The sequence below is a fragment of the Aulonocara stuartgranti genome (assembly GCF_965226115.1).
Source record: "Aulonocara stuartgranti genome assembly, chromosome: 7".
In the NCBI taxonomy this organism is placed as follows: domain Eukaryota; kingdom Metazoa; phylum Chordata; class Actinopteri; order Cichliformes; family Cichlidae; genus Aulonocara; species Aulonocara stuartgranti.
Window position 1 is genome coordinate 11,627,397 of NC_138945.1, and position 23,809 is coordinate 11,651,205.

The window sequence follows — 23,809 nt, forward strand, 5'->3', positions numbered from 1 at the left end:
CGGAGTAATCCCGGGTGGGGATTAGTTCCCTGTCGGGGGTAGGCTTGTCGGTGCTTTGTGCACTTGATGCTTAGCCTTTAAAGTTGCCTCGAGCCTGGTACACTCCAGAAGCTAACTAGGCTAAGATTTTAGTAGGCAGGTCTGGGGAGAGGGTCGGCGGTACTTTTATTTATTGGTTAACCTCTGGCCACACTTTTCCCGCCTGTTTTCTCATTTGTGTATTGGAGGTGGTGCTTCTTTGTTGTTATTGTTAGCCTCAGGTAGTTTTTTGTTTTTAGAGTTGATGGCTACCTTTGATATTGCCGTGTTTAAGAAAAACCCCTCGCTTGTCCAACTGGACGCCTGTAGGAAGAGGGATTTGCATGAGGTGGCATCAGGTTATAGCATTTCTGTTTCCACAGCTCTGCGTAAGGCTGAGCTGAAAGCTGCTCTTGTGTCTGGCTTGGTGGAGAAAGGGATAGTGGCCTTGCCAGTATCTGCCAGTCCACTTGAGCATGGGGCAGCGTCTCAGCCTGTTCCGCAGGCGTCAGCTCAAGCTGTAGGTCCATTGGTGTCGACACCTGTTGATCAGGGGCTGCCTGAGGACAAACCCATGACATTGCCTCGCTTCGAACCCCTCTCCATTGAATCAAGTGAAGGCTCGAAGCAGGATGCTAAGCTCCGTGTACGCCTGGCTCGTCTCCAGTTAGAAAAGGAGGACCGTGAGAGGGAGTTCCAGCTAAAGAAAGAGCTGGAGCTTAGGCGTTTAGACGCAGAGCTTGCTAGAGCCAGAGAGGTCGAATTGAGGAAGGTGGAGGTGGAGGCAGAGACAGCTGTGAGGTTGCGACAGCTGGAACTCCGGCAGGTTTCCCTTCCTCCGACTGCCTCCATTCGTCAGGCAGACACCCCGTTTGACGTAGGGAAAAACAGTCGTCTGGTTCCGATGTTCCGTGACACTGAGGTCGACAGCTACTTCGAGTCGTTTGAACGAATAGCCACGGCCTTGCACTGGCCACGGGATTCATGGGCCATTTTGCTCCAATGTAAGCTGGCGGGTAAGGCTCAAGAAGTTTGTTCCTCGTTGTCAGCTGAGGACAGCTTGGACTATGACAAGCTGAAAAGGGCTATCCTGCTGGCCTATGAGCTGGTCCCAGAAGCCTATAGGCAGCGTTTCCGGGGGTTGAGAAGAGGTCAGGGTCAGTCCTATCTTGATTTCGCCAGGGAAAAAGGTGTTCTTTTCGATCGGTGGTGTGCGGCCTGCAAAGCCACTGACCTGGCTTCGATCCGGGAACTAATGCTCATAGAGGAATTTAAGAACTGCATTGCTGAGCGCATCGCGGTATATATTAATGAACAGAAGGTTTCCTCGCTACAGCAGGTTGCGACGCTGGCTGATGAGTTCGCGCTCGTCCATAAAACCAGTGTCAGTAGGTATGACCGGCGCGATGCCCCAGTGAAGGCTAGCGAGGTGCCAGTTGCACAGCACCCAAAGAGTGAGGTACTTGTGTTTCGTCCCAAGGCAGACCGAAAGTGTTTTTTCTGTTTTAAGTCTGGCCACCTGATCGCAGATTGTGAAGCTTACAGACGGAAACAATCAGTCTCGTCTTCACGTAAACCAAAAGGGGTTGGGCTGATTAAAACCATGCCTCCTGTCAGTAGGCCCCCTTCCCCTGAGACCCCGGATGAGTGTTTTAAGCCCTTCATTTTTAAGGGGATAGTTTCGCTTTCTGGTAAGACCGAGGATAAGCGTGAAGTGACCATTCTGCGTGATACTGGTGGCTCACAGTCCCTCATACTAGCTAGTGTGCTTGAATTTAATGAGAAGTCTGACTGTGACTCTAGCATCATTGTAAGAGGTGTTGGGATGAGTTTTGTGCCTGCTCCCCTCCATCGTATCTGGGTACAGAGTGAGCTGGTGAGTGGTTTCTTCTCAGTGGGTGTGCGGCCTTCTCTCCCGATTAATGGGGTGGATTTTATAATGGGAAATGATATCGCGGGTGGGAAAGTTTACCCTACCCCTGAGGTGACCAACAATCCTGTTATAGAGCCTGTGTTAGATGCCCTCAGCCTGCAGCACCCGGATGTGTTCCCGGTGAGCGTTCTGACTCGTTCACGTGCCCAGCAACAAGGTGGGGGGGTTGATTTGTCAGAATCAGTGATCGGCTCTATTCTAGAGAAGGATGTGATGCCCTGCACCGATGAGGGAGATAATGGAGCCTTAGAGTTAGCTCACAGTGTGGTTGAGCCAGCTCCTGTGTCTGGAGCTCCTTTTCTGCTCACCCGGGAAGCACTTGTGAAGGCTCAGAAAGAAGACCCTTCATTAGTTCAGTGTTTTACCGCAGCAGCTCAGGATAAGGGAGGTGAGGGGAGCAAGAGGCAGACATTTTTCGTTTGGGAAGGTTTATTGATGCGCAAGTGGACCCCAAGGCCTGGAGAAGACTGGAGCGTAGTGCGGCAGTTGGTGGTTCCGACCAGTCTGCGGTGGCATGTGCTGCAGTTAGCACATGATCACGCATGGTCAGGTCATTTGGGTGTCACTAAAACATATGACCGTATACTGCAGCATTTCTTTTGGCCGGCAATGAAAGCAGATGTAGTGCAGTTTTGTAACACCTGTCACACTTGCCAGCTTGTGGGTAAACCGAACCAGGCGGTGCCCCCCGCCCCCCTACGTCCTATCCCTGCTGTCGGTGAACCTTTTGAGCATATCCTGGTAGACTGTGTTGGCCCCTTACCAAAGACGCGGGCAGGGAATCAGTTCTTGTTAACCATAATGTGTGTGTCCACTCGATACCCAGAGGCGATTCCTCTGCGGAAAATCACGACAGCAAGCATTACCAAAGCACTAGTCAAATTCTTTACCACCTTTGGCCTCCCGAAAACCGTGCAGACAGATCAGGGTACCAATTTCATGTCCAGGGATTTTAATCTGACTCTACGGTCCTTTGGAGTTTCTCATTCTGTGTCTAGTGCTTATCACCCAGAGTCACAAGGTGCACTGGAGCGGTGGCATCAAACTCTCAAGGCGATGTTGAGTAAGTATTGCCACGACACCGGAAAAAGCTGGGATGAAGGGGTCCCTTTTGTATTGTTCGCTATACGTGATGCGAAGCAGGAGTCTTTGGGGTTCAGCCCAGCTACCCTGGTGTTTGGACATGACATGCGGGGTCCGCTAAAGTTGCTGAAGGAGAGTTTTCTCAGTGGTTGTGTGCCTAAAACTACTGTGGTGGAGTTTGTAAAAACATGCAAGGACAGGTGGCAACGGGCTACTTTGTTAGCAAAAGAGGCTCTCTGTGTATCCCAGGCAAACATGAAAAAACGATGTGATCAAAAAGCAGTGGAAAGACAGTTCCAGCCTGGGGACAAAGTTCTTGTGTTGTTGCCCGTGCCCAGTTCTGCCCTCATGGCTCGTTTCTCAGGCCCCTATGTGATAGTGAAAAAAGTGTCTGACACCAACTATATTCTCAACACCCCAGAACGCAGAAGGAAGACTCGCCTATGCCATGTCAACATGTTGAAACCATACCATACCAGAGACACCAGCATGACAGAATCATCAGACACTGCTGGGACGGCTGTCCCCGGTTCAGTCCCTGTTGCCCTGCTAAGTGTTGAAGTTAAGGGTGATGATGATCTGGGTACCCTTTCTGAGGGACAGCAATGTGGGCGGTTGTCAAATTCTGTTTTTTTAGCCAAGGCCGAGGCCAACCTATCTCACCTTCCTCCGTCCCAGTGTAAAGAGGTACTTGACTTGCTGCACTCCTACCTGTCTCTTTTTAGTGACGTACCCTCGCGTACCCACGTTTGTGAGCATGACATTGACGTTGGAGACGCAGTCCCAATCAAGCAGCATGCATATCGTTGCCCCTTCGCCAAACGTGAGGTCATGAAAGAAGAAGTTGAGTACTTAGTAGAAAACGGCTTGGCACAACCTAGTTGTAGCCCCTGGAGCTCCCCATGTCTACTAACACCTAAGTCTGATGGCACACCCCGTTTCTGCACAGATTATCGGAAGGTAAACGCTGTAACGGTCTCTGACTCTTTTCCGCTTCCTCGTATGGAAGACTGCATTGACAGCATCGGCCCTGCCAAATTCATCACCAAACTCGATCTCCTTAAAGGCTACTGGCAGGTGCCTCTCACTCCCAGAGCTTCAGAGATTTCTGCATTTGTCACCCCTGACCACTTCATGCAATACACAGTAATGGCCTTTGGCATGAAAAATGCCCCAGCTACTTTTCAACGACTGATGCAGTTGGTGTTGGGAGATGTGCCCCAGTGCAATGTGTATCTAGATGACGTGGTGCTATACACAGACACATGGGCAGATCATATGTCCCTTCTGAGGACAGTGTTTCAGCGGCTAGCCGAGGCCTCGTTGACCCTCAATCTCGCTAAGTGTGAGTTTGGTAAGGCAACCGTCACTTACCTAGGTAAGCAGGTGGGGTTTGGGCAGGTCCGCCCAGTGGAGGCGAAGGTTGCTGCAATCCTGGACTACCCGAGTCCAGCCACCAGACGGGAACTAAGGCGGTTCCTAGGGATGACCGGATATTACCGGTGTTTCTGTAAGAACTTTTCTGTGGTCGTGACCCCGCTAACCAAACTGTGTAGCCCAAAGGTGCCTTTTGAATGGTCAGTTGAATGCCAGCATGCCTTTGAGTCGGCAAAATCTCTTCTGTGCAGCACCCCTGTATTGGCAGCTCCAAACTTCTCTCGCCCCTTTAAGCTAGAGGTCGATGCCAGTGCCACCGGAGCCGGGGCAGTCCTGCTGCAGGATGATGAGGAAGGTGTGTGCCATCCGGTCTGTTATTTCTCTGCAAAGTTCAAACCCCATCAACTGAACTACTCTACCATAGAGAAGGAAGCCTTAGCTCTGCTTCTAGCTCTGCAGCACTTTGAAGTGTATGTGGGCTCCAGCGCTTCCCCGGTGACCGTGTACACAGACCACAACCCCCTCGTTTTTCTGAACCGGATGTACAATCACAACCAGCGACTGATGCGCTGGGCACTCCTGGCCCAGGATTACAATCTGATGATCATACACAAGAAAGGTACTGACAATATAGTGGCTGATGCACTCTCACGCAGCTCGCAATAGGGTGTTGTTGTTGTTGTTGTTGTTGTTGTTGCTGTTGTTTTGGTAGGGCTTCAATGTAAGGGGGGGGGGGGGGGGGAATGTTACGTTCTGTGAGGCTGTGGGAGTGTGTGGGTGGGGTGTTTGCCCACTCTCCCCGCCTCCACCCCTCTTGCCGCTCCTACCCCTCTCTGTCTCTCTCACTCTCCTCTCTCCCCAGGACACAGCTGCTGCTGATTAGCCTCGTTTGCCACCTGACTCCAGTCAGCAATCATCCTCTGAGGCTATTTAAACTGGGGATGAGCTGTGAGCAGGGTGGCTTTTTCCTCGGTGGCTCTACGCGGTTCTGTGCTAGATTTTGGACAGACAGCCTCTTTCTGACCAGTGAGCAGACGGGCTTGTGGGCCCTGAGAGTGTCTCCCCGTGGTGGGGAGTAGGGTAGGAAGTGTGGGAAGTGCCTCCTTTTTTATTGTGTTTGTTTGGTAGTCTTCCTGCCTTTCGTGGCTGCGAGCGTTTTCTTTGTTTCTTTGGCGTTGTTGGTAAGACGGCGTTGCCGGCCCTTTAAGTTAATGTTAATGTCGTTTGTAATCCACCTGTACCATTTCGTAATAAAGTTCTATTAATACAGAACAACTCTGTCTGTTTTCCTTTTCATTCTGATTCCGGACTCATTTGTTACTGGTCCCCTCACTCACATGCCTAGACCCCTTCGGGGGGAACGTAACACGAATCATTTCATTATGTTTTATTTACATTTACATATCTTTTCCAAATTTTGGGGAATTGGGACTGTATTTCCTGACGTGGTTATTTCTTAAAACATTTAATTTTACAATAATGGACTACACAGCACTAGGGGTGAGTTTCAGTACACTAGATATCTATCTGAAAGAACTATAACTAAATGTAAGACAGTGATTCCTCCATTGTTGTTTTCTTAAGCGTCATGAGCCAACACAATGTGGAAGAGCTATCAGAACTTTACTCAAACAGAAGCTGATTATCGTGTCAATAGTGTCACAGTCTCAATATAATACAGCCTTAATAATTACTGATGGTTTATTTAGATTGTTTCTCTTCTATTGACTGCTTTTAGCGGACTTGAGTAATTAATTTTTCCAAATCGTCTTTTCTTCCCTCACCACTAAACTGCTTGTTGAAGATTTGCAGGAGGTCTCTTTCAGTTAAAATGAAGTTCTTTCTTTCCACATTTGCTCACAATATATCTTTGCAGATCTTCGAGATGATGGATGCTAAGGCTCGTCAGGACTGCATCAAAGAGATTGATTTACTGAAGGTAAAGTCTGTCAAAGCAAATTATACTCTGGTTGATAATAAGTGAATGAGTGCGAAATTGGGTGGCGGTTACTCAGGAGAAAGACCTCGGGCCTCGGACCGGTACCGGTCCGTGAGTTGTTTGGTACCGTTTTGAGGCTCAGGTGTGAAATGTATAGTTTTCAGGGTTTTCATCGGTTTTCAGCGTTATTTTGTTATCGTTTTTATCGTTTACTCTGTTTTCCTGGGTCTTTTCACGTGTGTTATGATTTTCTTTTTTTCGGTACCGGCACTAGTTTTATTTTGTTGTATTTATCCGCGACACCTTAAAGGCCGGTCCATGAAAATATTGTCGGGCATAAACCGGTCCATGGCACAAAAAAGGTTGGGGACCGCTGTGTTAGATAGAAAGTACTTAAGGATACTGTGTTACTAAACCGTGATTTTGTTTGTGAGAGTGTCTAATGACAATGACGTACGAACGTGCGACGTCCATGGTAGCAACACACGTTTAGATCAACAATGGATAATATGGAGTGTGGGAGAGAGTACGACCATGCAGCGTTTAAAGCTTGGAAGTACTGACATTACTTTGAGTTTGATTCCATAAAAAGTGACAAAAACATTAGCGTCCACTGTACACTCTGCGTAGGAAGAAAACTTCTTTCTACAGCGAAAAAAATTAAATTTCAAATCTGAACAAGCACCTAGCATGCTGCCACGGGAATGTGAAATTCAGAGAAACCCCCTGATCCCCCCCACTGACATGACCGCAAACCTCCACCGGCCCCACTCCTGCTAAACAGGTGAAAATAGATTTAAGAGCGACAGGACTCAGTGTCGCTGAATCTTTGATTTAATTTATTTTTTGCTGTGTTTTACTTGCATCTATTTGAAAGAGTGAGTGTAAACATAAAAAAAAGATTTAATTTTATATGCTGGAATAAGCGGAAAATAGGTTTAAATGTTAAACAAATTTCTTCCAGTCAGAGAATGTTGCATATAATTAAATTTTTGCTTGATGCAATGTGCATAGAGTTAAAGGATTAACAAGTTTTAAAAAGAGACTTTTTCATTTGATTCAATTTTATATGAATGATTATGCAGAAAAAATACAATTGGGCTGAAAGGTCTATTGCTTTATTATATATTCATGTTATGTATCATGTTTTTAAAAAGTAACCAAGTAGTAAAGTAACTAATTACTTTTGAAAATAAGTAATCAGTAAATAGCGACTAATTACTTTTTTCAAGTAACTTGACCAACACTGGTGGTCACCCTGCCAGACAGGTAGATGGCATGGACCCAAGTTTGTGAATGCTATAACTTGAGAGTGAGGCAATGTAAGAGTTTCAAGTTCACCATAGGTGTATCTACTAAAAATCTCAGATGTGTTTAAAACTCAGTGACAATGACCTTGGCGAAGGTCACTGAGTTTTCAGGAAATCGTGTGAGGCAGCACAGGATTTTGAAATTAATGGCATTTGATGCCGCCAGTATTTTATTTGTTTGAAACATTTGCATGGACGGCTCTGCTATACACCTTGCTTGTGACAGCTCCGTTGACGCTACCATTTTTCTTTTGTTTGTCCACTGCAGCAGCTGAATCACCCCAATGTAATCAAGTACCTTGATTCTTTTATTGAAGAAAATGAGCTCAACATTGTTCTGGAGCTTGCGGATGCTGGAGATCTGTCCCAGATGATAAAGGTCAGAAAACCCTATGACTCGTTCAAATCTCAGTCAAAGATCAGAGGAAATGTTTTATTGTGAATTCAACAACTCGAGAACGATGCAACATAGGATTTTGAAATTGATGTCATAGGTGTGTTTACTAATAGGCTGAGGGATAGTGCTAGGAGTTGCCAATATTTTTCCACTTCCTTGATTAACTTTTTGTATATAAATGGCCCTGAGTATTCCTGTGATCATTTGAATTTATGCTTGCATTTTGGATACAGTTATTACTTAGTATGTAATTTATCAAATCACATATAAAAATCGATTGTTAATTAATAAGCTCATATATAATAAAAGTCTAAAGAAGTGATTTAAATATTTAAGTGCACATTAATTTCAAATATATAATGGTAAAGACATGAGCTCATTGTTTGTGAAGGTGTTAATAAAGATTTAATGAATATTTGTGTGGCCTCATTTAAAGTGAGGACTATTTTTGCCTTGTAAAGTATTTATAAATAAAGTCTCAGCTATCTTCATTTTACGTCCCCACATGAAAGCTAGGCAAACAGGGTGGAGGACAGTAACAATTTGATCCGGATTGGAATGAAAAGGACACCAGGCAGAGGTGTTTAACACAAAATAAGGCTTTATTATAACCAATAAACCAATAACCATATAAACAGTATCAACAGAAAGAGGCAGCAACACTGCTTTGACAATAAATCAGACAGACCAATCCAAGGAAAAGGAGGCCGCTTCACCTATGTTTGTGTGTGTGTAAAAGCTAGACAAAACACTTAAAGTGCTAGGAATAAAGAGCTGAAAGTGTGTTTATATGATTGAGGGATAGTTAGAGCAATAATATTGTGTCATTGTTCTAACATGTAGAATTAGATTAGTTACACTTCTTCCTTCTTTCTGTTCAGTACTTCAAGAAGAAGAGACGACTTATCCCAGAGAGAACAATTTGGAAATATTTTGTGCAACTCTGCAGCGCTCTGGAGCACATGCATTCACGCAGAGTAATGCACCGTGGTAAACAACTCCACTTTGCATTTTTACCATGCACACCTCATCTCCATTGCCATCATTATGCTGATGTAGTTAATCTGCTCAAACACCTCAGTTGTTGTGCATTCATATCTTCCTAACCTTCTTTCTTTTGTCAGTCAAAATTAAAATACAAGGAACTGATATGTACAGGTGTATCCAGCAATTGGGAATAATAACATGTTACATGGTGTTAAAATAAAAAGAATCTCTTTCCAAAGGAAAAAACAATTTGCAAAATGTTGGATCCTGTTGTTATTTGCACACCCAAAACTATTTTGGTATGGAGTTTGTATTTTAATACTGTGGTACTTGCCAGGTTGGAAAAGATTTAGGCCAAAAAGCAGAATCTGATTGTCAGAGAAGTTGTGATTTTTATATTGATAATGATGCTTTCCATTAAAATTAAAAAAGAAAATCACAGTAAGGTGTCAGTTTCACTGAAAATCAGATTATGCTTTTTGGCCTACCTAAATCTTTTTAAATCTGATTTTCAAAGAAATTGTGATTTTGTTTTTCTATTTTAATGGAAAGTATTGTTAAATAGAAAAATAACAGCACAGACCAAACATTTCTAATATCCCCCCAAAACCAAGCAAAGTTGAATTGGTTTGTGACGTAATTACAGCAGTTTTCACTGGACGCGGTAAATGTTGGAGCTGTAACTTGTCTGTAAACAGGAAACGGCATGGTTCTTTCTCAAAATTGAATTAGCCGTAAGCACACCTCTCATAGTTGCAGGAAATCAACTACTGTGTGTAGAGTGTATATAATGTCACTATATTCTTGGGTTTAGAACAGAATTGCAGTGTATTTGCAATGAATGTCAATGTGTGCATGTGTTTAAACCAGATATCAAGCCAGCCAACGTGTTTATAACAGCCACCGGGGAGGTAAAACTGGGAGACCTTGGACTAGGACGCTTCTTCAGTTCCAAGACCACTGTAGCACATTCTTTAGGTGACGCGCACACACACAACACACGTTTATGCACAATTTCTATGTTGTGCATAATTTTCTGTCAGATCAGCTCTTGATTCAGGCATGCAGATCATATAGAACACAGAATTAAATATTTTAGTGACGAAAATGGAAACTGTGTAAAACAAAAATCTAAACAAAGATATCTTGGGGGTGTGGTAATAAAAAAAAATAAAAATAAACAATTCACTGTCGTATGTGTTTTCCTACTATAAGGTTTAACACTTAAACTACTGCATAAATAGTGTTTTCATCTTTTTCATTTATGCACAAAATGACAAGTCTGTTGTTTTCTGTGTGTCAGTGGGAACACCTTACTACATGTCACCCGAGAGAATCCATGAGAATGGCTACAATTTTAAGTCAGATATCTGGTCCCTGGGCTGTCTTCTGTATGAGGTAGGTCCAAAGACACTTTGACTTTTTCATTGTGTTTATAGTGAATGATTCAACAGAAAATGACTTTCTTACCCTGGAAAAAAGAAAACCAAGCTTGTGGTGCCTGTTGGCTGATTAGTGCCAGGGTGCTCGGCGGAAATGTAAATAAAAAAAAAAAACGTTTCAACTTTAAACCCAGAGGTGGGATCTTATAAATAAGCTTAAACGTTTTCTTTTATTTACACTTCCTTTTTTTTTTTTTTTTTTTTTCTTTTTCTTTTTCTTTTATTTACACTTCCGCCGAGCACCCTGGCACGAGAATAGAGACCTCTCTGAACACCACAATGTTACTTGAACTCTGGTCAGGAATAATATTTCACTTGTAGGTAGGGCCAACCAAGCTAATTCATTTTTCTTCTTTCCTTATCCCTTATCCCTCTTTGCTCCAGATGGCTGCACTGCAGAGTCCATTTTATGGGGACAAGATGAACCTTCTGTCCCTCTGTCAGAAGATAGAGCAGTGTGATTACCCCCCTCTCCCCACGGACCATTACTCTGATAAGGTAAAGTAATACAAAGCCATGTTTGGTTTTGATTTGAATTTGAGTTTCATTAACTTTTTGGTTTATTATGTTGCTAGTTTTATTTTTCTGTTTGGCAAAAAAGGTGTACAGAGCCTCGCAGGGGCCATATGAAGAATACATAGGTCCTTATATTGAGCGCTTGAAAAGCTATTCCATGAAAGCTAATACAGTTTGTTTCAACATGTTAGTTGTTCACACAAGATAAGTGAATATATGGAGAGGGAGCCTACCTTCTCCACTCGCACTGATATTGGTAAACTTGGACAGATAATCATAGATTTGACCTTCCCTGATAACACACAAGCGCAATGCTGTTGAAACAGTGGCTCATTCCAGTCATTGTAAGTTAAAAGGTTTAGACAGCATAATGTGTGGTATTTTGCAATATAAAGAAAGTACTATATTTGCCCTTGCATTTCTTTCTGTGTCTGTGGTCTTACTGACCACAGAAAGTGCTTTAGCTACAAGCCACATTTAATACATTCATACAGTGTAATATTTTTTTAAACTTTAAACACAACCTCATAACTTTGGTTAATTTAGTATACCAGTTAACCTAAGGTGCATAACTTTGGACTGTGAGAGGCAGGCACAGGGAGAGTATGTATAATCGACACTGAAAGCAGTCTAGGGCGTCACAAGATGATGAGCGTGGAGAATAGCGTGCGCTGCTGCATCTCGACTGTGCCTATAAAATTATGTTTAGCATGACTGAACAATTCTGAGAACATGGCCTGTGGGTAAAGTGAACTCTCAAGTCCTACTTTACTACTACTTACTTTAGCTCCTTCTCTGAATGTGGTGATTTTTGTTCTGTAAAATAGCCCTGAAGCATGTGTCCTTTTGCTTACACCAATTTATGCACAGCGTAGTTTGTTTTGTTTTTTTAAAAGCTGAAATAACAGCCTCATGCTTTTTGCAGCTGCGTGACCTGGTCAGCATGTGCATCAACCCAGACCCGGACCAGAGGCCTGACATTGTCTTTGTGCTGCAGTTTGCAAAACAGATGCACATGTGGACTTCCAGCACCTGAGTGACACTTTCAAGCCCTCTTCTCTGCTCAATTTGAGGCTTTCCACTTACTATGTGCCTGTCCTTGCAGAAGCAAGTTTGCCCTTACCTCATCTTAGCAGACTGTAACCTTGGAAATACTGTGATGTATCTTTTCAGTCATGGAAGATGTGAAGAGGTACATGGGTATACTCACGGAAAACAAAAGTGAGAGGTAACCGTATGTCTGCCTGTTTCTTTAGCTGAGAACATAGCCAAAAGAGCTGTGTCTCCCTCTGATGACAGATTCCTCAAATAAGAGTTGCATTCCCAGTTCAACCGTGTCTTCCTGTGTAGTAGGGCTGGGCAGTTTGAATATTTGTCATGTCGTCTACTATAATCATATCATACATGTTTTTATACATTGTAAAGTACCTCATTTAGTGTTCAAAATGGCCAGCTAATAAATGCCTATTCTCAGAAAAAAACAACAACGAAAGAATGCAGGGGAAACTGAAATTGAAGTGAAATCATAAAATAAAAATAGTTTTATGATCAGATGAAGCGTAGCTAGTTAATATTGCCTTTTACAAACAGTGGAGAGCTCAGTTAGCACTTCTGGAATATAAATATAGATAAATCTCACACAGGTTATTCTATTTAAGCTGCTTGGGCCTTGCTGCTCGTTGCAACCCATCTCCAACTCCTTTTTTTCATCTTATTCTTATGTGAAATAATCAGTGCTTGCGTGTTGGCACTGATGCCTGATCTGTTTGTGCTGAAAACCTTTTAAGGTTTTTGTTGTGGGAAAGGCAGGAGGTCATCCACGAATAAGGCCAGAAATTGAAAATGACTCCAAATGGAATAACAATCCTATTTTAACTGAGAAGTTCCTGACAGAACTGTGGCTGAAAGCTTAAAGAAGTAGCCAGGTTTATGGGATTATTCAATAATCACTTATAATAATGCTTTCTCATGGATGTCACATTCATTCACCTGTGGACAAGCAGCTGAGCACCCACAGTGTTTCTGCCTTTTCTGATTCAGTATATTCTCTAAGTCTATGAAAGCCCTAAGAACAATTTGGGAAGTTTTCTTAAGGGCAGTTCTCCATCATGTAGTGATTTATACATTTTCCCTGCTTAAAGACCTGGTGAAGGATCAAATCTTGTTAGGGTTGCATCCAGTGTATAAATTTGTGAAATCAAATATGTGGAGCTGTCTGTTGTGCAAACCCCCTATGAATGAAGAAGCAGTCAAAAGAAGATGTTGCTTCTGACTGAGGACAGTTTGTCATGTATGTATCTAAAGGTTGCCACCAGTGGCTCAAATCTGAAAGTGAACTTACATATTCATAGAACTTTCCAATCATATGTTGAGCTTTAAAGACTGAGTTACCACTGAATTTCTTGGATCAAGCCTTGTGAAGTCAAATGTGGCCGTATTTTAATTTTATGAGTTGGGAAATCATGTTGTGTCCACCTTATAAATCTCACTTTACTCTCCTTTTATCTGTGCTTTGGTTTCCACAGGTTTCAAAAAGAAACATTTGAAGCTGTTTCAGTTCCCCACTGTGTTCACATGCTGGTCTGTTATCCTCAGCGTCTTAAAGCTTTACTACTTTACAAGTAGTTAAGTTCTGTCAGTCAATACCCAAGTTCCTGTTAAGACTACATTTGATTTAGTTGGTTTAATTTGCGTTGTCACATTAAAACTGATGGAACAATAGAATCAAGAATCAGATGATGGTGAAAGACAAATGTTGTGTTGCTGGGAGGAGCAGTCATGGAACTGTGAGAACTTATTTAACTCCATCCTGTTAAATTTTGTTTATATCACATTCTGTCAGCCCTGCAAACCAAAGACATAGAACAAAGGTGACTAAATGAAAAATACAAGTTATAAATGACTACCAAACTGCACTGATAATTGGCTGAAAGTATAAAATCGGCTCTGGCTGAACCTCTGAAATCTCAGAATTTACAAAAAAACAAAACAAATACATCATCATGTGCCCAATTGGCATTCACCACAGAGCACCACATAGGGCACCCATTTAGTTCACAAATGAAACAGGTTCACAGTGAACAATGTGACAGGCATGAATAGGTCTAGATGGTGGCAGACCTGTCAGTTCTGATATTCTCTGCTGAATTCCAGTTGAGCCACATGATAATTGTGAGTGAGCAGTAAAAGAAATTGGCTCTAATGCCATTAATTGCCTAAATGTTTCTTTGTGTTGTTGCTCGGTCACTGTGAACTGAATAGCCATATGTGCTCCACCACATAAACTCAAAAACCTTACCAGCCCCAATCAGCTCCATAGATAATTATATTTAGAGATCTGGAGTTTGTTTGTGTTTTTATTATTATTATTATTAAATGTTTACATTTTGCATATCTGCAGTTTTGGGAAAGAAAAAGTGCTTCATGCCACAGTTTGAGTAAAGGAGAACAAATCAAACACACACAGAAATTAATCTGGAATTGATACTGTCGTGGTGAGTGTTGCTCCAGTGGCGTTGTAGTTTTGTGTTGATTGTATGAGAATGCAGTCATGGTCTGCTTCTAATTTATAAATTTGGACCAATCTTGCTGTGAAACTGTAAACACCATAAACATTAGATGCTGTGAAAATGAATGAATGAATGAATTGCGCGATGTTTTTGAAATACATGTATTAGATGCACAGAGTGAGAGCTTACCGTTTTCATCTTGTTTAAATAACTTGTATCTTCATCTTCCATCTACCATGCTTATCAATCGTCTCCAAAGCATTGTGCCATTATGTTTATGTTGACTGTGCTTTTCTGTGCAAAGTGATATTAAATTCAGTTCAGTCATATTTCTTTTGATGTAAAGCTTTGCTTTTAACTTAATCACACTGAAACCTGCAGCAGATTTCAATGTGAGGATGAATATGTTTGCTGTAGGTGAATTAAATTTTTTTTAAAAATATGTTGGTTTAAATTCATCAACATCCCTCATTCATAACTGTCAGAATCCTGAAAACACGAGTTTGCTAGAGTAGCAACAATCTTTCATGGTAGCTAATCAAGACTTTGCTATAATTTTCTTGAATATCTTCCTTTATCCTTCAGCGCCCTAACAGGTACACACACAAGTTTTGTAGTTTATTATCGTTTAGACCTGGAGTTTACCCAGTTTCTGTCTGATCTTTGAGACTTTTTGTCTGAAAATTAAATTAATATCTTGAAATATTTTTATATTATTTTAGGGTTTTTAGCCTTACTTCAGAAAGTGACTTGAGGCAACTGTTGTTGAGATTTGGCGTTATATAAATTGAATTGAGCTGAACCTAAATGAATATAGGAAAATCCACAATTGTCACAGGAATTGTCATTACAGTAATGATAAAAACTTGTTTTCTAGTTTGGTGTCTTTGACTCCAGTAGGCATACATGTAGTATGCCTAATTTTGATTTGACTTGACGAAACAGTCCTTAAGGTATGATGTGATGTCTGGCACCAAGATGTTTGCAAGAGATCCTTACGTCCTGTAAGTTGTGAGGTGAGGGCTTCATGAATTTAACTTATTTTGCCTAGCACATCCCACAGATCCTCATTTGGATTGAAATCTGGAGAATTTGGAGGTCAACACCTCAGTCCTCAAAGTTGTTCTCAAACCAATCCTGGACCATTTTTGCATTTGCTTTATGCCAGGGTGCGTTATCTTGCTGAAGGAAGCCACAGCTGTCAGGGAACGCCATTTCCATGAAAGCATGTAGATGCTTTGCAGCAATGATTAGGTAGGTGGCACACACGGGGAAGAGAAAATGTGGCTGATCAGACAAGATTATGTGTTTTTGTTGCTCCCTGCTCGAAGTTCTGTTGCTCGCATGCCCATTGTTGGCGGTGGACGGGCCGGCATGGGTCTGTGGTTATGCAGCCAACAAACTATGATGCACTGTGTATTTTTACACATTTCTATCAGACCTGACAATAAATTTTAAGTGATTTGAGCTACAATAACTCTTCTGTTGGATCAGACCACATGGGGCAGCTTACATTTCCAATGTGCATCAGTGAGCCCCATGACCCTGAACTGGTTCACCACTGTTCCTTTCTCTGACCACTTTTGATAGATACTGATCAACTTATTGTTGAATGCCTGAGCCAATCCTAGATGCCGTAGAGCAAAAGGTGGGATACTTCCTGGTCGCAGGACTAACACAGAGAGACAGACAACCATTCCTTACTACGACCAATTTAGAGGCTTCAATTAACCTAGCCCCACAAACTGCATGCCTTTGGGCTGTGGGAGTAAGCTGGAGAACCAAGAGAAAAGCCACTCAGATGGGGAGAATATGCAATACATAAAGGTCCCAAGGAGTTGGTGGATTTGAACCCAAGACCTGGCAATAGTGCTACTTTCTCATTTTAAAAACTTACTAGTTTTTAAAATGATTTGATTGATTGATTGATTGATTGATTGATAATTTATTTCAACATGTGAACAATATACAAGTACATTTAGAAAAGAAATAAGAGAGAAAAAAATACTATACAAATTACATACAAAAAACCATTCTGATTAATTTACATGTTGAAAGGGAGTGGGAAGAAGTATACACTTATTTAATCCCACCCCTTTGCCATAAATTATCAGTGAATATTTAGTCAGCTTCCTTACTGATATAATTTGTAATAAAAATAGTGAACAGATTTCTGATATACTATATACTATAATATCACATCATGAATTTTTTGTTTGTTTGTTTTTAAATAGAGACATTCACTTAATTTAAATATTTTCCTTTTCTTTATAGATCGAGAAGATCATATTTTTATAACTCTTTTTGAACAGTTTTATGTTTGGACATTGCTTTAATTCCATATTCAGACTGTTCCATAGTTTCACTCCATGAACAGAAACACAAAAGCCTTTTCTTGTAGTACGTACCTTCATTGTTTTGAAGTTACAAAAAACCCTTAAATTATAACTTCCTTCTTTCAAAAAAAACATACTCTGAATATTACCTGGCAGTTCTTTATTTTTTGCTTTGAATAGAATTTGTGCTGTTTGGAATTTCACTATATCGTCAATTTTCAATATTTCAGACTGCAAAAATAGTGAGTTTGTATGTTCCCTATAACCTGCATTGTGGATGATTCGAATTGCTTTTTTTTGAAGAGTAAAAAGTGAATGTAATGTGGTTTTATAGTTATTGCCCCAGACCTCTGCACAATAGCTTAAGTATGGTGAAACCAGTGAACAGTAGAGAATATGAAGTGATGTTCTGTCGAATACCTGTTTTGCCTTGTTTAGTACTGCAATGCTTCGTGATACTTTGGAATGAATATATCTTACGTGAGCTCTCCAGTTAAGTTTTTCATCTATTATTACCCCCAGAAATTTATTTTCACTGACTCTTTCAATATCAACACCATTTATTTGAATCTTTGCATTTGTATTTAAACTACTATTTCCAAATAACATCAGTTTAGATTTATTCAAATTTAATGATAATTTGTTTTTATCAAGCCAGAACTTCACTTTACTTATTTCATTAGTCATATCCTCCAATAAATTCTGCAGATCATCACCAGAGCAAAAAATGTTTGTATCGTCAGCAAAGAGAACCATTTTTAATACTTTGGACACTTTACAGATGTCGTTAATGTACAAGTTGAAGAATTTTGGACCCAAAACTGACCCTTGGGGTACACCACAAGCAATGTCCATACATAAGGAGCAACCACCATTTATTTTCACAAACTGCTTTCTGTCACTTAAATAACTCCGGACCCAATCTAAAACTACCCCTCTGACACCATAACGTTCCAGTTTTCTTATTAATATATCATGATCTATAGTGTCAAATGCCTTTGTCAAGTCTATGAATAACCCAGCCACATATTGCTTTTTGTCTATGGAATTTGTGATGTATTCTATTGAATCTAATAGTGCCGATGATGTTGATCTGCTTGATCTGAATCCGTACTGACTCTCAGTGAGTAGTTTATGTTTATCTATAAATTTTTCCAGTCTGTTTTTAAACAGTTTTTCAAGAACTTTTGAGAATTGAGGTAGTAAAGAGACAGGCCTGTAGTTTGTGAAATGGTGTTTGTTTCCAGATTTGTATAGAGGTATAACTTTTGCTATTTTCATTCTGTCTGGAAATCGACCAGTTTGAAATGATAAATTACAGATGTATGTAAATGGTTTTATAATAGCCTCAATGACTCTTTTAACCACTATCATATCAATATCATTACAATCCAAAGATTTGTGATTTTTACATTTTTTGACAATTTCAAGAACTTCATTTTCATCAACGGCTGTGAGAAACATAGAATATGGATTTCTGTCAATCAGTGTATCGGGTTTTTCCTGTGCTTTCCCAGGATGAGTGATTGTTCTTGCTAAATTTGGTCCAGCAGTTACAAAGAATTCATTGAGACTATTTGCCACAACATCCATATTGTATTCTTCATGGTCATTACAAATGAAATACTTGGGATAGTTCTTTTGTCCAGTCCCACATTTTATAACACTGTTCAGGATTTCCCATAATCTTTTATTATTATTTCTATTTATATCTAATTGCTTCTTATAGTATTCCTTTTTACTAAATCTAAGTATATTAGTTAACCTATTTTTATATCTTTTGTATCTGATTTCAGCATCTTTAGTTCTCGTTCTTAAGAACTCTCTGTATAGAGCATTTTTCTTTATACATGCATTTTGCAGACCTTTTGTTATCCATGGACAGTCCATATATTTCTGTTTCCTACTATATTGCTTTATTGGACAGTTGGTATTGTACAGTAATGTAAATATTCTAAGGAATTTATTATAAGCACTATTAACGTCCTGTTCCTGATATACTTCACCCCAGTTTTCCTTCAATAAATCTTTTTTAAATGCATTCATTCTTTCTTCTGTTCTTACTCGTCTGTACTCTTTTTTACTGTCCATTTTATTGATCTTGTAATTCCTATCATAGATTGTAAAAATTGGAAGATGGTCACTTATGTCGTTAATCAGGAGTCCACTTACAGTCTTATTTTCAATGTCATTTGTAAAAATGTTGTCTATGAGAGTTGCACAATGTGATGTAATCCTGGTAGGTCTAGTAATTTTAGGGAATAGGTTCATACAGTGCATTGTGTTTATAAATTCCTCAGTGGTTTTATGTTTATTTGGGTTTAGCAAATCAATATTGAAGTCTCCACAAATGAAAACTTTTTTGCGAGCTATTTCAATAAATGTTTCTTCTATCCAGTCTTTAAATGTCTCAATACTACTACCTGGAGCTCTGTATATACAGCTAATGAGCACATTTTTACTTTTTTCTTTACAAATTTCAACTGTAATACATTCTAGTACATTATCTTTTTTTTTTTTTTTCTTCCGCCTGTTCCATTTGGTTCTTTAGCCATCAGAATTGTTGTCTGAAGACCAACAAGGATACCCAATGGATTTACTTTGCCAAATGGATCATCGTGGCATTGCCGTATTGGTCCATTTGGTCGATCTTTGTTTTTATTATTTATTATATTTTATTTTCAGATGTTACAGACGGGACAGACATGAGTGAGAGACAGGAAAGGGAGAAAGAAAGAGGAAGGAAAGGAAAAACAGAAGGGGAGAGGGACAGTGAGAAAGGGGGGAGAAAAAAAATCTCCTGGATCACCTGTTGAGAGAAGAATAGAAAACAAGCAAAAAAAGACAAAAAAAAAAAGAAACAAAGCAACATACTAAACACAACACCATCGCATTAATCTAGCTAAGTGTAAACAGCAGTAAATACTAAATATTCAATGTTGTTGTGCAGCACGCAGGACAGATGTGCTTCGAAGTAGCAGCCAAGAAAGGTGTAATTTGGGTCTACGAGCAGTGAACACCCATGTGCATACCTGTGTGGATCAGCGCGCTTGTATTCCAAAGGTTTCTCCATGTAATGATCTGCTAGGGAGTGTGGGGGGCCACAGCCCCGTCCTCCAGGGTGTGAGGCAGGTATGGAGGAGATCAAAACTCCAGACATCCAGAGGCCCCCAGAACACAAGAAACCATGGAAGACCAACAGAGGGGCAGCCGCGCCACTGTTCCAGTAAGAGCTTTCTAGTACATTATCAATCACCATCGTCATCTTTTCCACCACATTAAATTTCAAGGATTTGTCCACATACAAGGCCACTCCTCCTCCTCCTTTGTTTCGCCTAGTTATAAATGTGAATTCATAACCCTCCAGTTCAAAGTCTGTTCCTTTTTCCATATTGATCCAAGTTTCTGATAAGGCAATGACACTAAATGGATGTGAAAACTGGTTAAGATATTCTTTGATATGACTAAAATTAGCATAGAGACTTCTACAGTTAAAGTGGATAATTGATAATTTATTCTCAGTTTTAATCCTCTGATTGTAGTCTTTATTTGTATAGTAGCAGCAATTGTTATTGTTAGATGAGAAAAAGTTGTTGTCTGGATCTATTTCATATTCCAAGTCATGTGTATTGTGATCCATATAGTTAAATGTTTTCAGTTCCAATTGATCATATTCTGCAACTGTCTGACTGATGCAGCTGATTCTTCCAGATGTATCTGAGTTCTAAATACACTCTCATATTATATAATCTTAACTAGAGATGGACCGATCCGATATTACGTATCGGTATCGGTCTGATACTGACCTAAATTACTGGATCGGATATCGGAGAAAAATAAAAAATGTAATCCGATCCATTAAATATCACGAAAGCACCTCACAAAACTTGCAACACGCTGTAACTCACCTCAGAACGTTAGCACGTCGGAGCAGTATGCATCACGTGATAGAGCGGCTGTGGCATGCGGGACCTGTCGGTGGTCTGGATAGCATGTGGAGCTTCGCTAGCAACCTGGCATTTCATCTCCGACAAAGTTATCCCCGAGAGAAGTAAAGCAAGTGTGTAAGTCCATCTCTGAATGTTTGTAAAGCATTCCTGCGTTAAGCTTAACAAGCGACTGCCTCTCGCTCTCCGGCTGCTACTTCAATCATGAAACTGCTTAACGATCAGCTGATCGGCTTTTCTGTGGCGAGTCCGTCTGTCTTGTTTGTTTTTGCCCCACTTTGCACCAGAAAGAGGAAACCAGCGGCTGAACAACAGCAGCACGTTTAAGCTTGATAAGCTGTTGTTAGAATTTATTTAATATTACTTTCTACTCGAGGATCTTTTTCTACGTAGCTGACACTGGTAACTGTGCAGGGGCGGATCTAGCAAAGTTTAGCCAGGGGGGCCGATAGGGCATTAACTGGGAAAAGGGGGCACAAAGACATACTTTTCTTTCTTACTCTCATTTAAAATGTCGAGCTTTTAATAAATAATTATCTGACACCCAAAGTTTTAATTTGATGTAAAATGAATAGAAGTCAATTACTGTATATAGTGACTATTAAGTCTAATATATATACCCTAGTAAGCTATAGTACTTTTTACTTTGGGATGGTACCATCTGTGCTGTCTGCAATTTTGTTGAAGAAAGATGCTGAATCTATTTAATATTTCTTGAAAAATAATTGATTTCTGTGCATTTTTTTCATACTTCATCAAATTAAGGTTGATTACGTCGATTAAGCATCATGAGGTGGAGCGTGAGGGGTGGTTCCCTATTTTTTATTTATTTATTTTTGTTGTTGCTGGGAGTTGGAACCCTATTAGTTAGGTTGCTTAATATTTACGCTAAGTACTCTTTAAAATACCAGAATAGTGAGGATGGTGTAGGTTTAAGTTTATTAGATTGATCAGTATTGCTGAACTATGAAATATTTTTTTTGTATACAGGTATAACAGAATAGCTTTAGTGTAGTTGTTGTTTTAAACTTGAGTATGAACTTGCAGACTTGCAAAATGCAGCAAGATATTTTAAAAAACAGTTTCGTTGATTAAAAAACACTATATCGGATTCATATCGGTATCGGCAGATATCCAAATTTATGATATCGGTATCGGTATCGGACATAAAAAAGTGGTATCGTGCCATCTCTAATCTTAACACACAAAATATTACTTTTTTTCTGACAAAACTAATCAAAAATAAAGAAGCAGTGTGTGGAAAAATAACTAAACCCCTGCTTACAGAGGAAATAATAGGATAAGGAACAGCCAGCTAATCAAATGTCTCTTATTAAGAATAATAATACAAACAATAAGAATAACGTTATTGATCCCAGAATTTTTTCTGATGCTGCCTCTCCAACAGACTAGAAAAGCACACTTGTTGCTCAGTTATTCCAACCACACCGCCACAGACTGATAGAACATCTGCAGCTGATGATAAAGGATTATTAGCAAGTGCAACTATCTATGACAGCCGTTGTCTTAGTTTGCTAGTCGGGAGCATTCAGAAGTGTGTTCATTATTAGTTGAAAAGATATCAGTAATGATCTTAGAGAAACGAAAACAATTTGAAGTCCAACATTCTACAGTGAGAAATATTATTCACAAACGCAATATTCAGAGAGACATCTGTCTGTGTGGTAAATATTAAAGTTCTTGACAGTAATTGGAAAAAGACTAAATAATTATTACTTGTTCAGAAGGGTTACTAGGAGCAAGACCCTTCACCATAAGAAGAACACATCAGCACAGCTTGAGTTTGCAAAGCTGTATCTCAGCAAACGATAAGACTTTTTAAACAAGTGGAAACGTTTGGCCAAGTTTGGAGAAAACCAAATGTAGCGTATCAGCACAAACATCTAATTCCAACTGTCAAGCACATTGGTGGAGGCATAATCTTTTGGCCTTGCTTTGCTCTGAGTCAACCATGAACTCCTCTGTATAGTATTCTAAGTAAAGTATTCTAGAGTAAAATGTGGGGCCATCTTTCCAACAACTAAAGCCTGGCTGAAACCGTGTCATGCAGCAGGAAATTATTCCCAGCACACCAGAAAATATACAACAGGGTGGCTAAAAAGAAAATAATCAGTGTGTTGCAACGGCCCAGTCAACATTAAGACCTAAACTTTGAAATGTTGTGGTGAGAGTTTAAGACAGTGGTCCCCAACCCCCGGGCCTCGGACCGGTACCGGTCCGCGAGAGTTGAGGCTCAGGTGTGAAATGTATAGTTTTCAGGGTTTTTATCGGTTTTCAGCGTTATTTTGTTATCGTTTTTATCGTTTACTCGGTTTTCCTGGATCTTTTCACGTGTGTTATGAATAAATCTTTTTTTCGGTACCAGTACTAGTTTTATTTTGTTGTATTTATCCGCAACACCTTAAAGGCCTGTCCATGAAAATATTATCGGGCATAAACCGGTCCATGGCGCAAAAAAGGTTGGGGACCGCTGATTTAAGAGATCTCGGAATGCCCGGAAACCTCGATGAGCCTCAATGACATAAAGAAGAGTGTGCCAATTTTCATCCACAGGCATGTAAGAGACTGATAAAGTCATTAAGAAAATCATTACTTAAATATTTTGCTGCTATTTTTGAAGTATTTGAAGTATTTATTTATTTATTGTCATTGTCAAGAACAATGAAATTGCGTTTGGGGCTTCCATACAACTCAAAAAAAAGAAGAAAATAATAAATACCCCTTAAAACCCAAGTGTACATATTTAACCCAGTGTGACTCCAATGCAATAAGACAATCCTTAGCAATAATGTTCGTAGAAATTCAGACAAAGACCTGAGAAACATGACAAAATACAACAATGCAACCCATTCAATATTATTGTACTGTGAGATATGATATCAGATATGATAGTTATCTATTTAAGAAAGAGGGGGGCAGGAGGGGGAAGAGAATAAAGATATGATGCACCAATGCAGACCAGTTCATTGCTATGGTGGTTTCTATAAGCTCTTG

At 40.2% G+C, this 23,809-nt stretch overlaps 1 protein-coding gene across 2 annotated transcripts in view; it reads left to right on the forward strand.

Moving 5' to 3' along the window:
* The window catches only part of LOC309711092 (serine/threonine-protein kinase Nek6-like), a 30,092-nt gene extending 11,204 nt beyond the window's left edge, over positions 1-18,888 (forward strand). For both annotated transcript variants that reach the window (XM_082541123.1, XM_082541122.1), the window contains 7 exons: positions 6,288-6,350; positions 7,929-8,039; positions 8,939-9,047; positions 9,915-10,022; positions 10,348-10,442; positions 10,871-10,984; positions 11,928-18,888. In XM_082541123.1, coding sequence (XP_082397249.1) covers positions 6,288-6,350; positions 7,929-8,039; positions 8,939-9,047; positions 9,915-10,022; positions 10,348-10,442; positions 10,871-10,984; positions 11,928-12,038 — 711 coding nt within the window. In that variant the 3' untranslated portion in view covers positions 12,039-18,888. The remainder of the gene's footprint in view (positions 1-6,287; positions 6,351-7,928; positions 8,040-8,938; positions 9,048-9,914; positions 10,023-10,347; positions 10,443-10,870; positions 10,985-11,927) is intronic.
* The last annotated feature ends 4,921 nt before the right edge of the window (positions 18,889-23,809 follow it).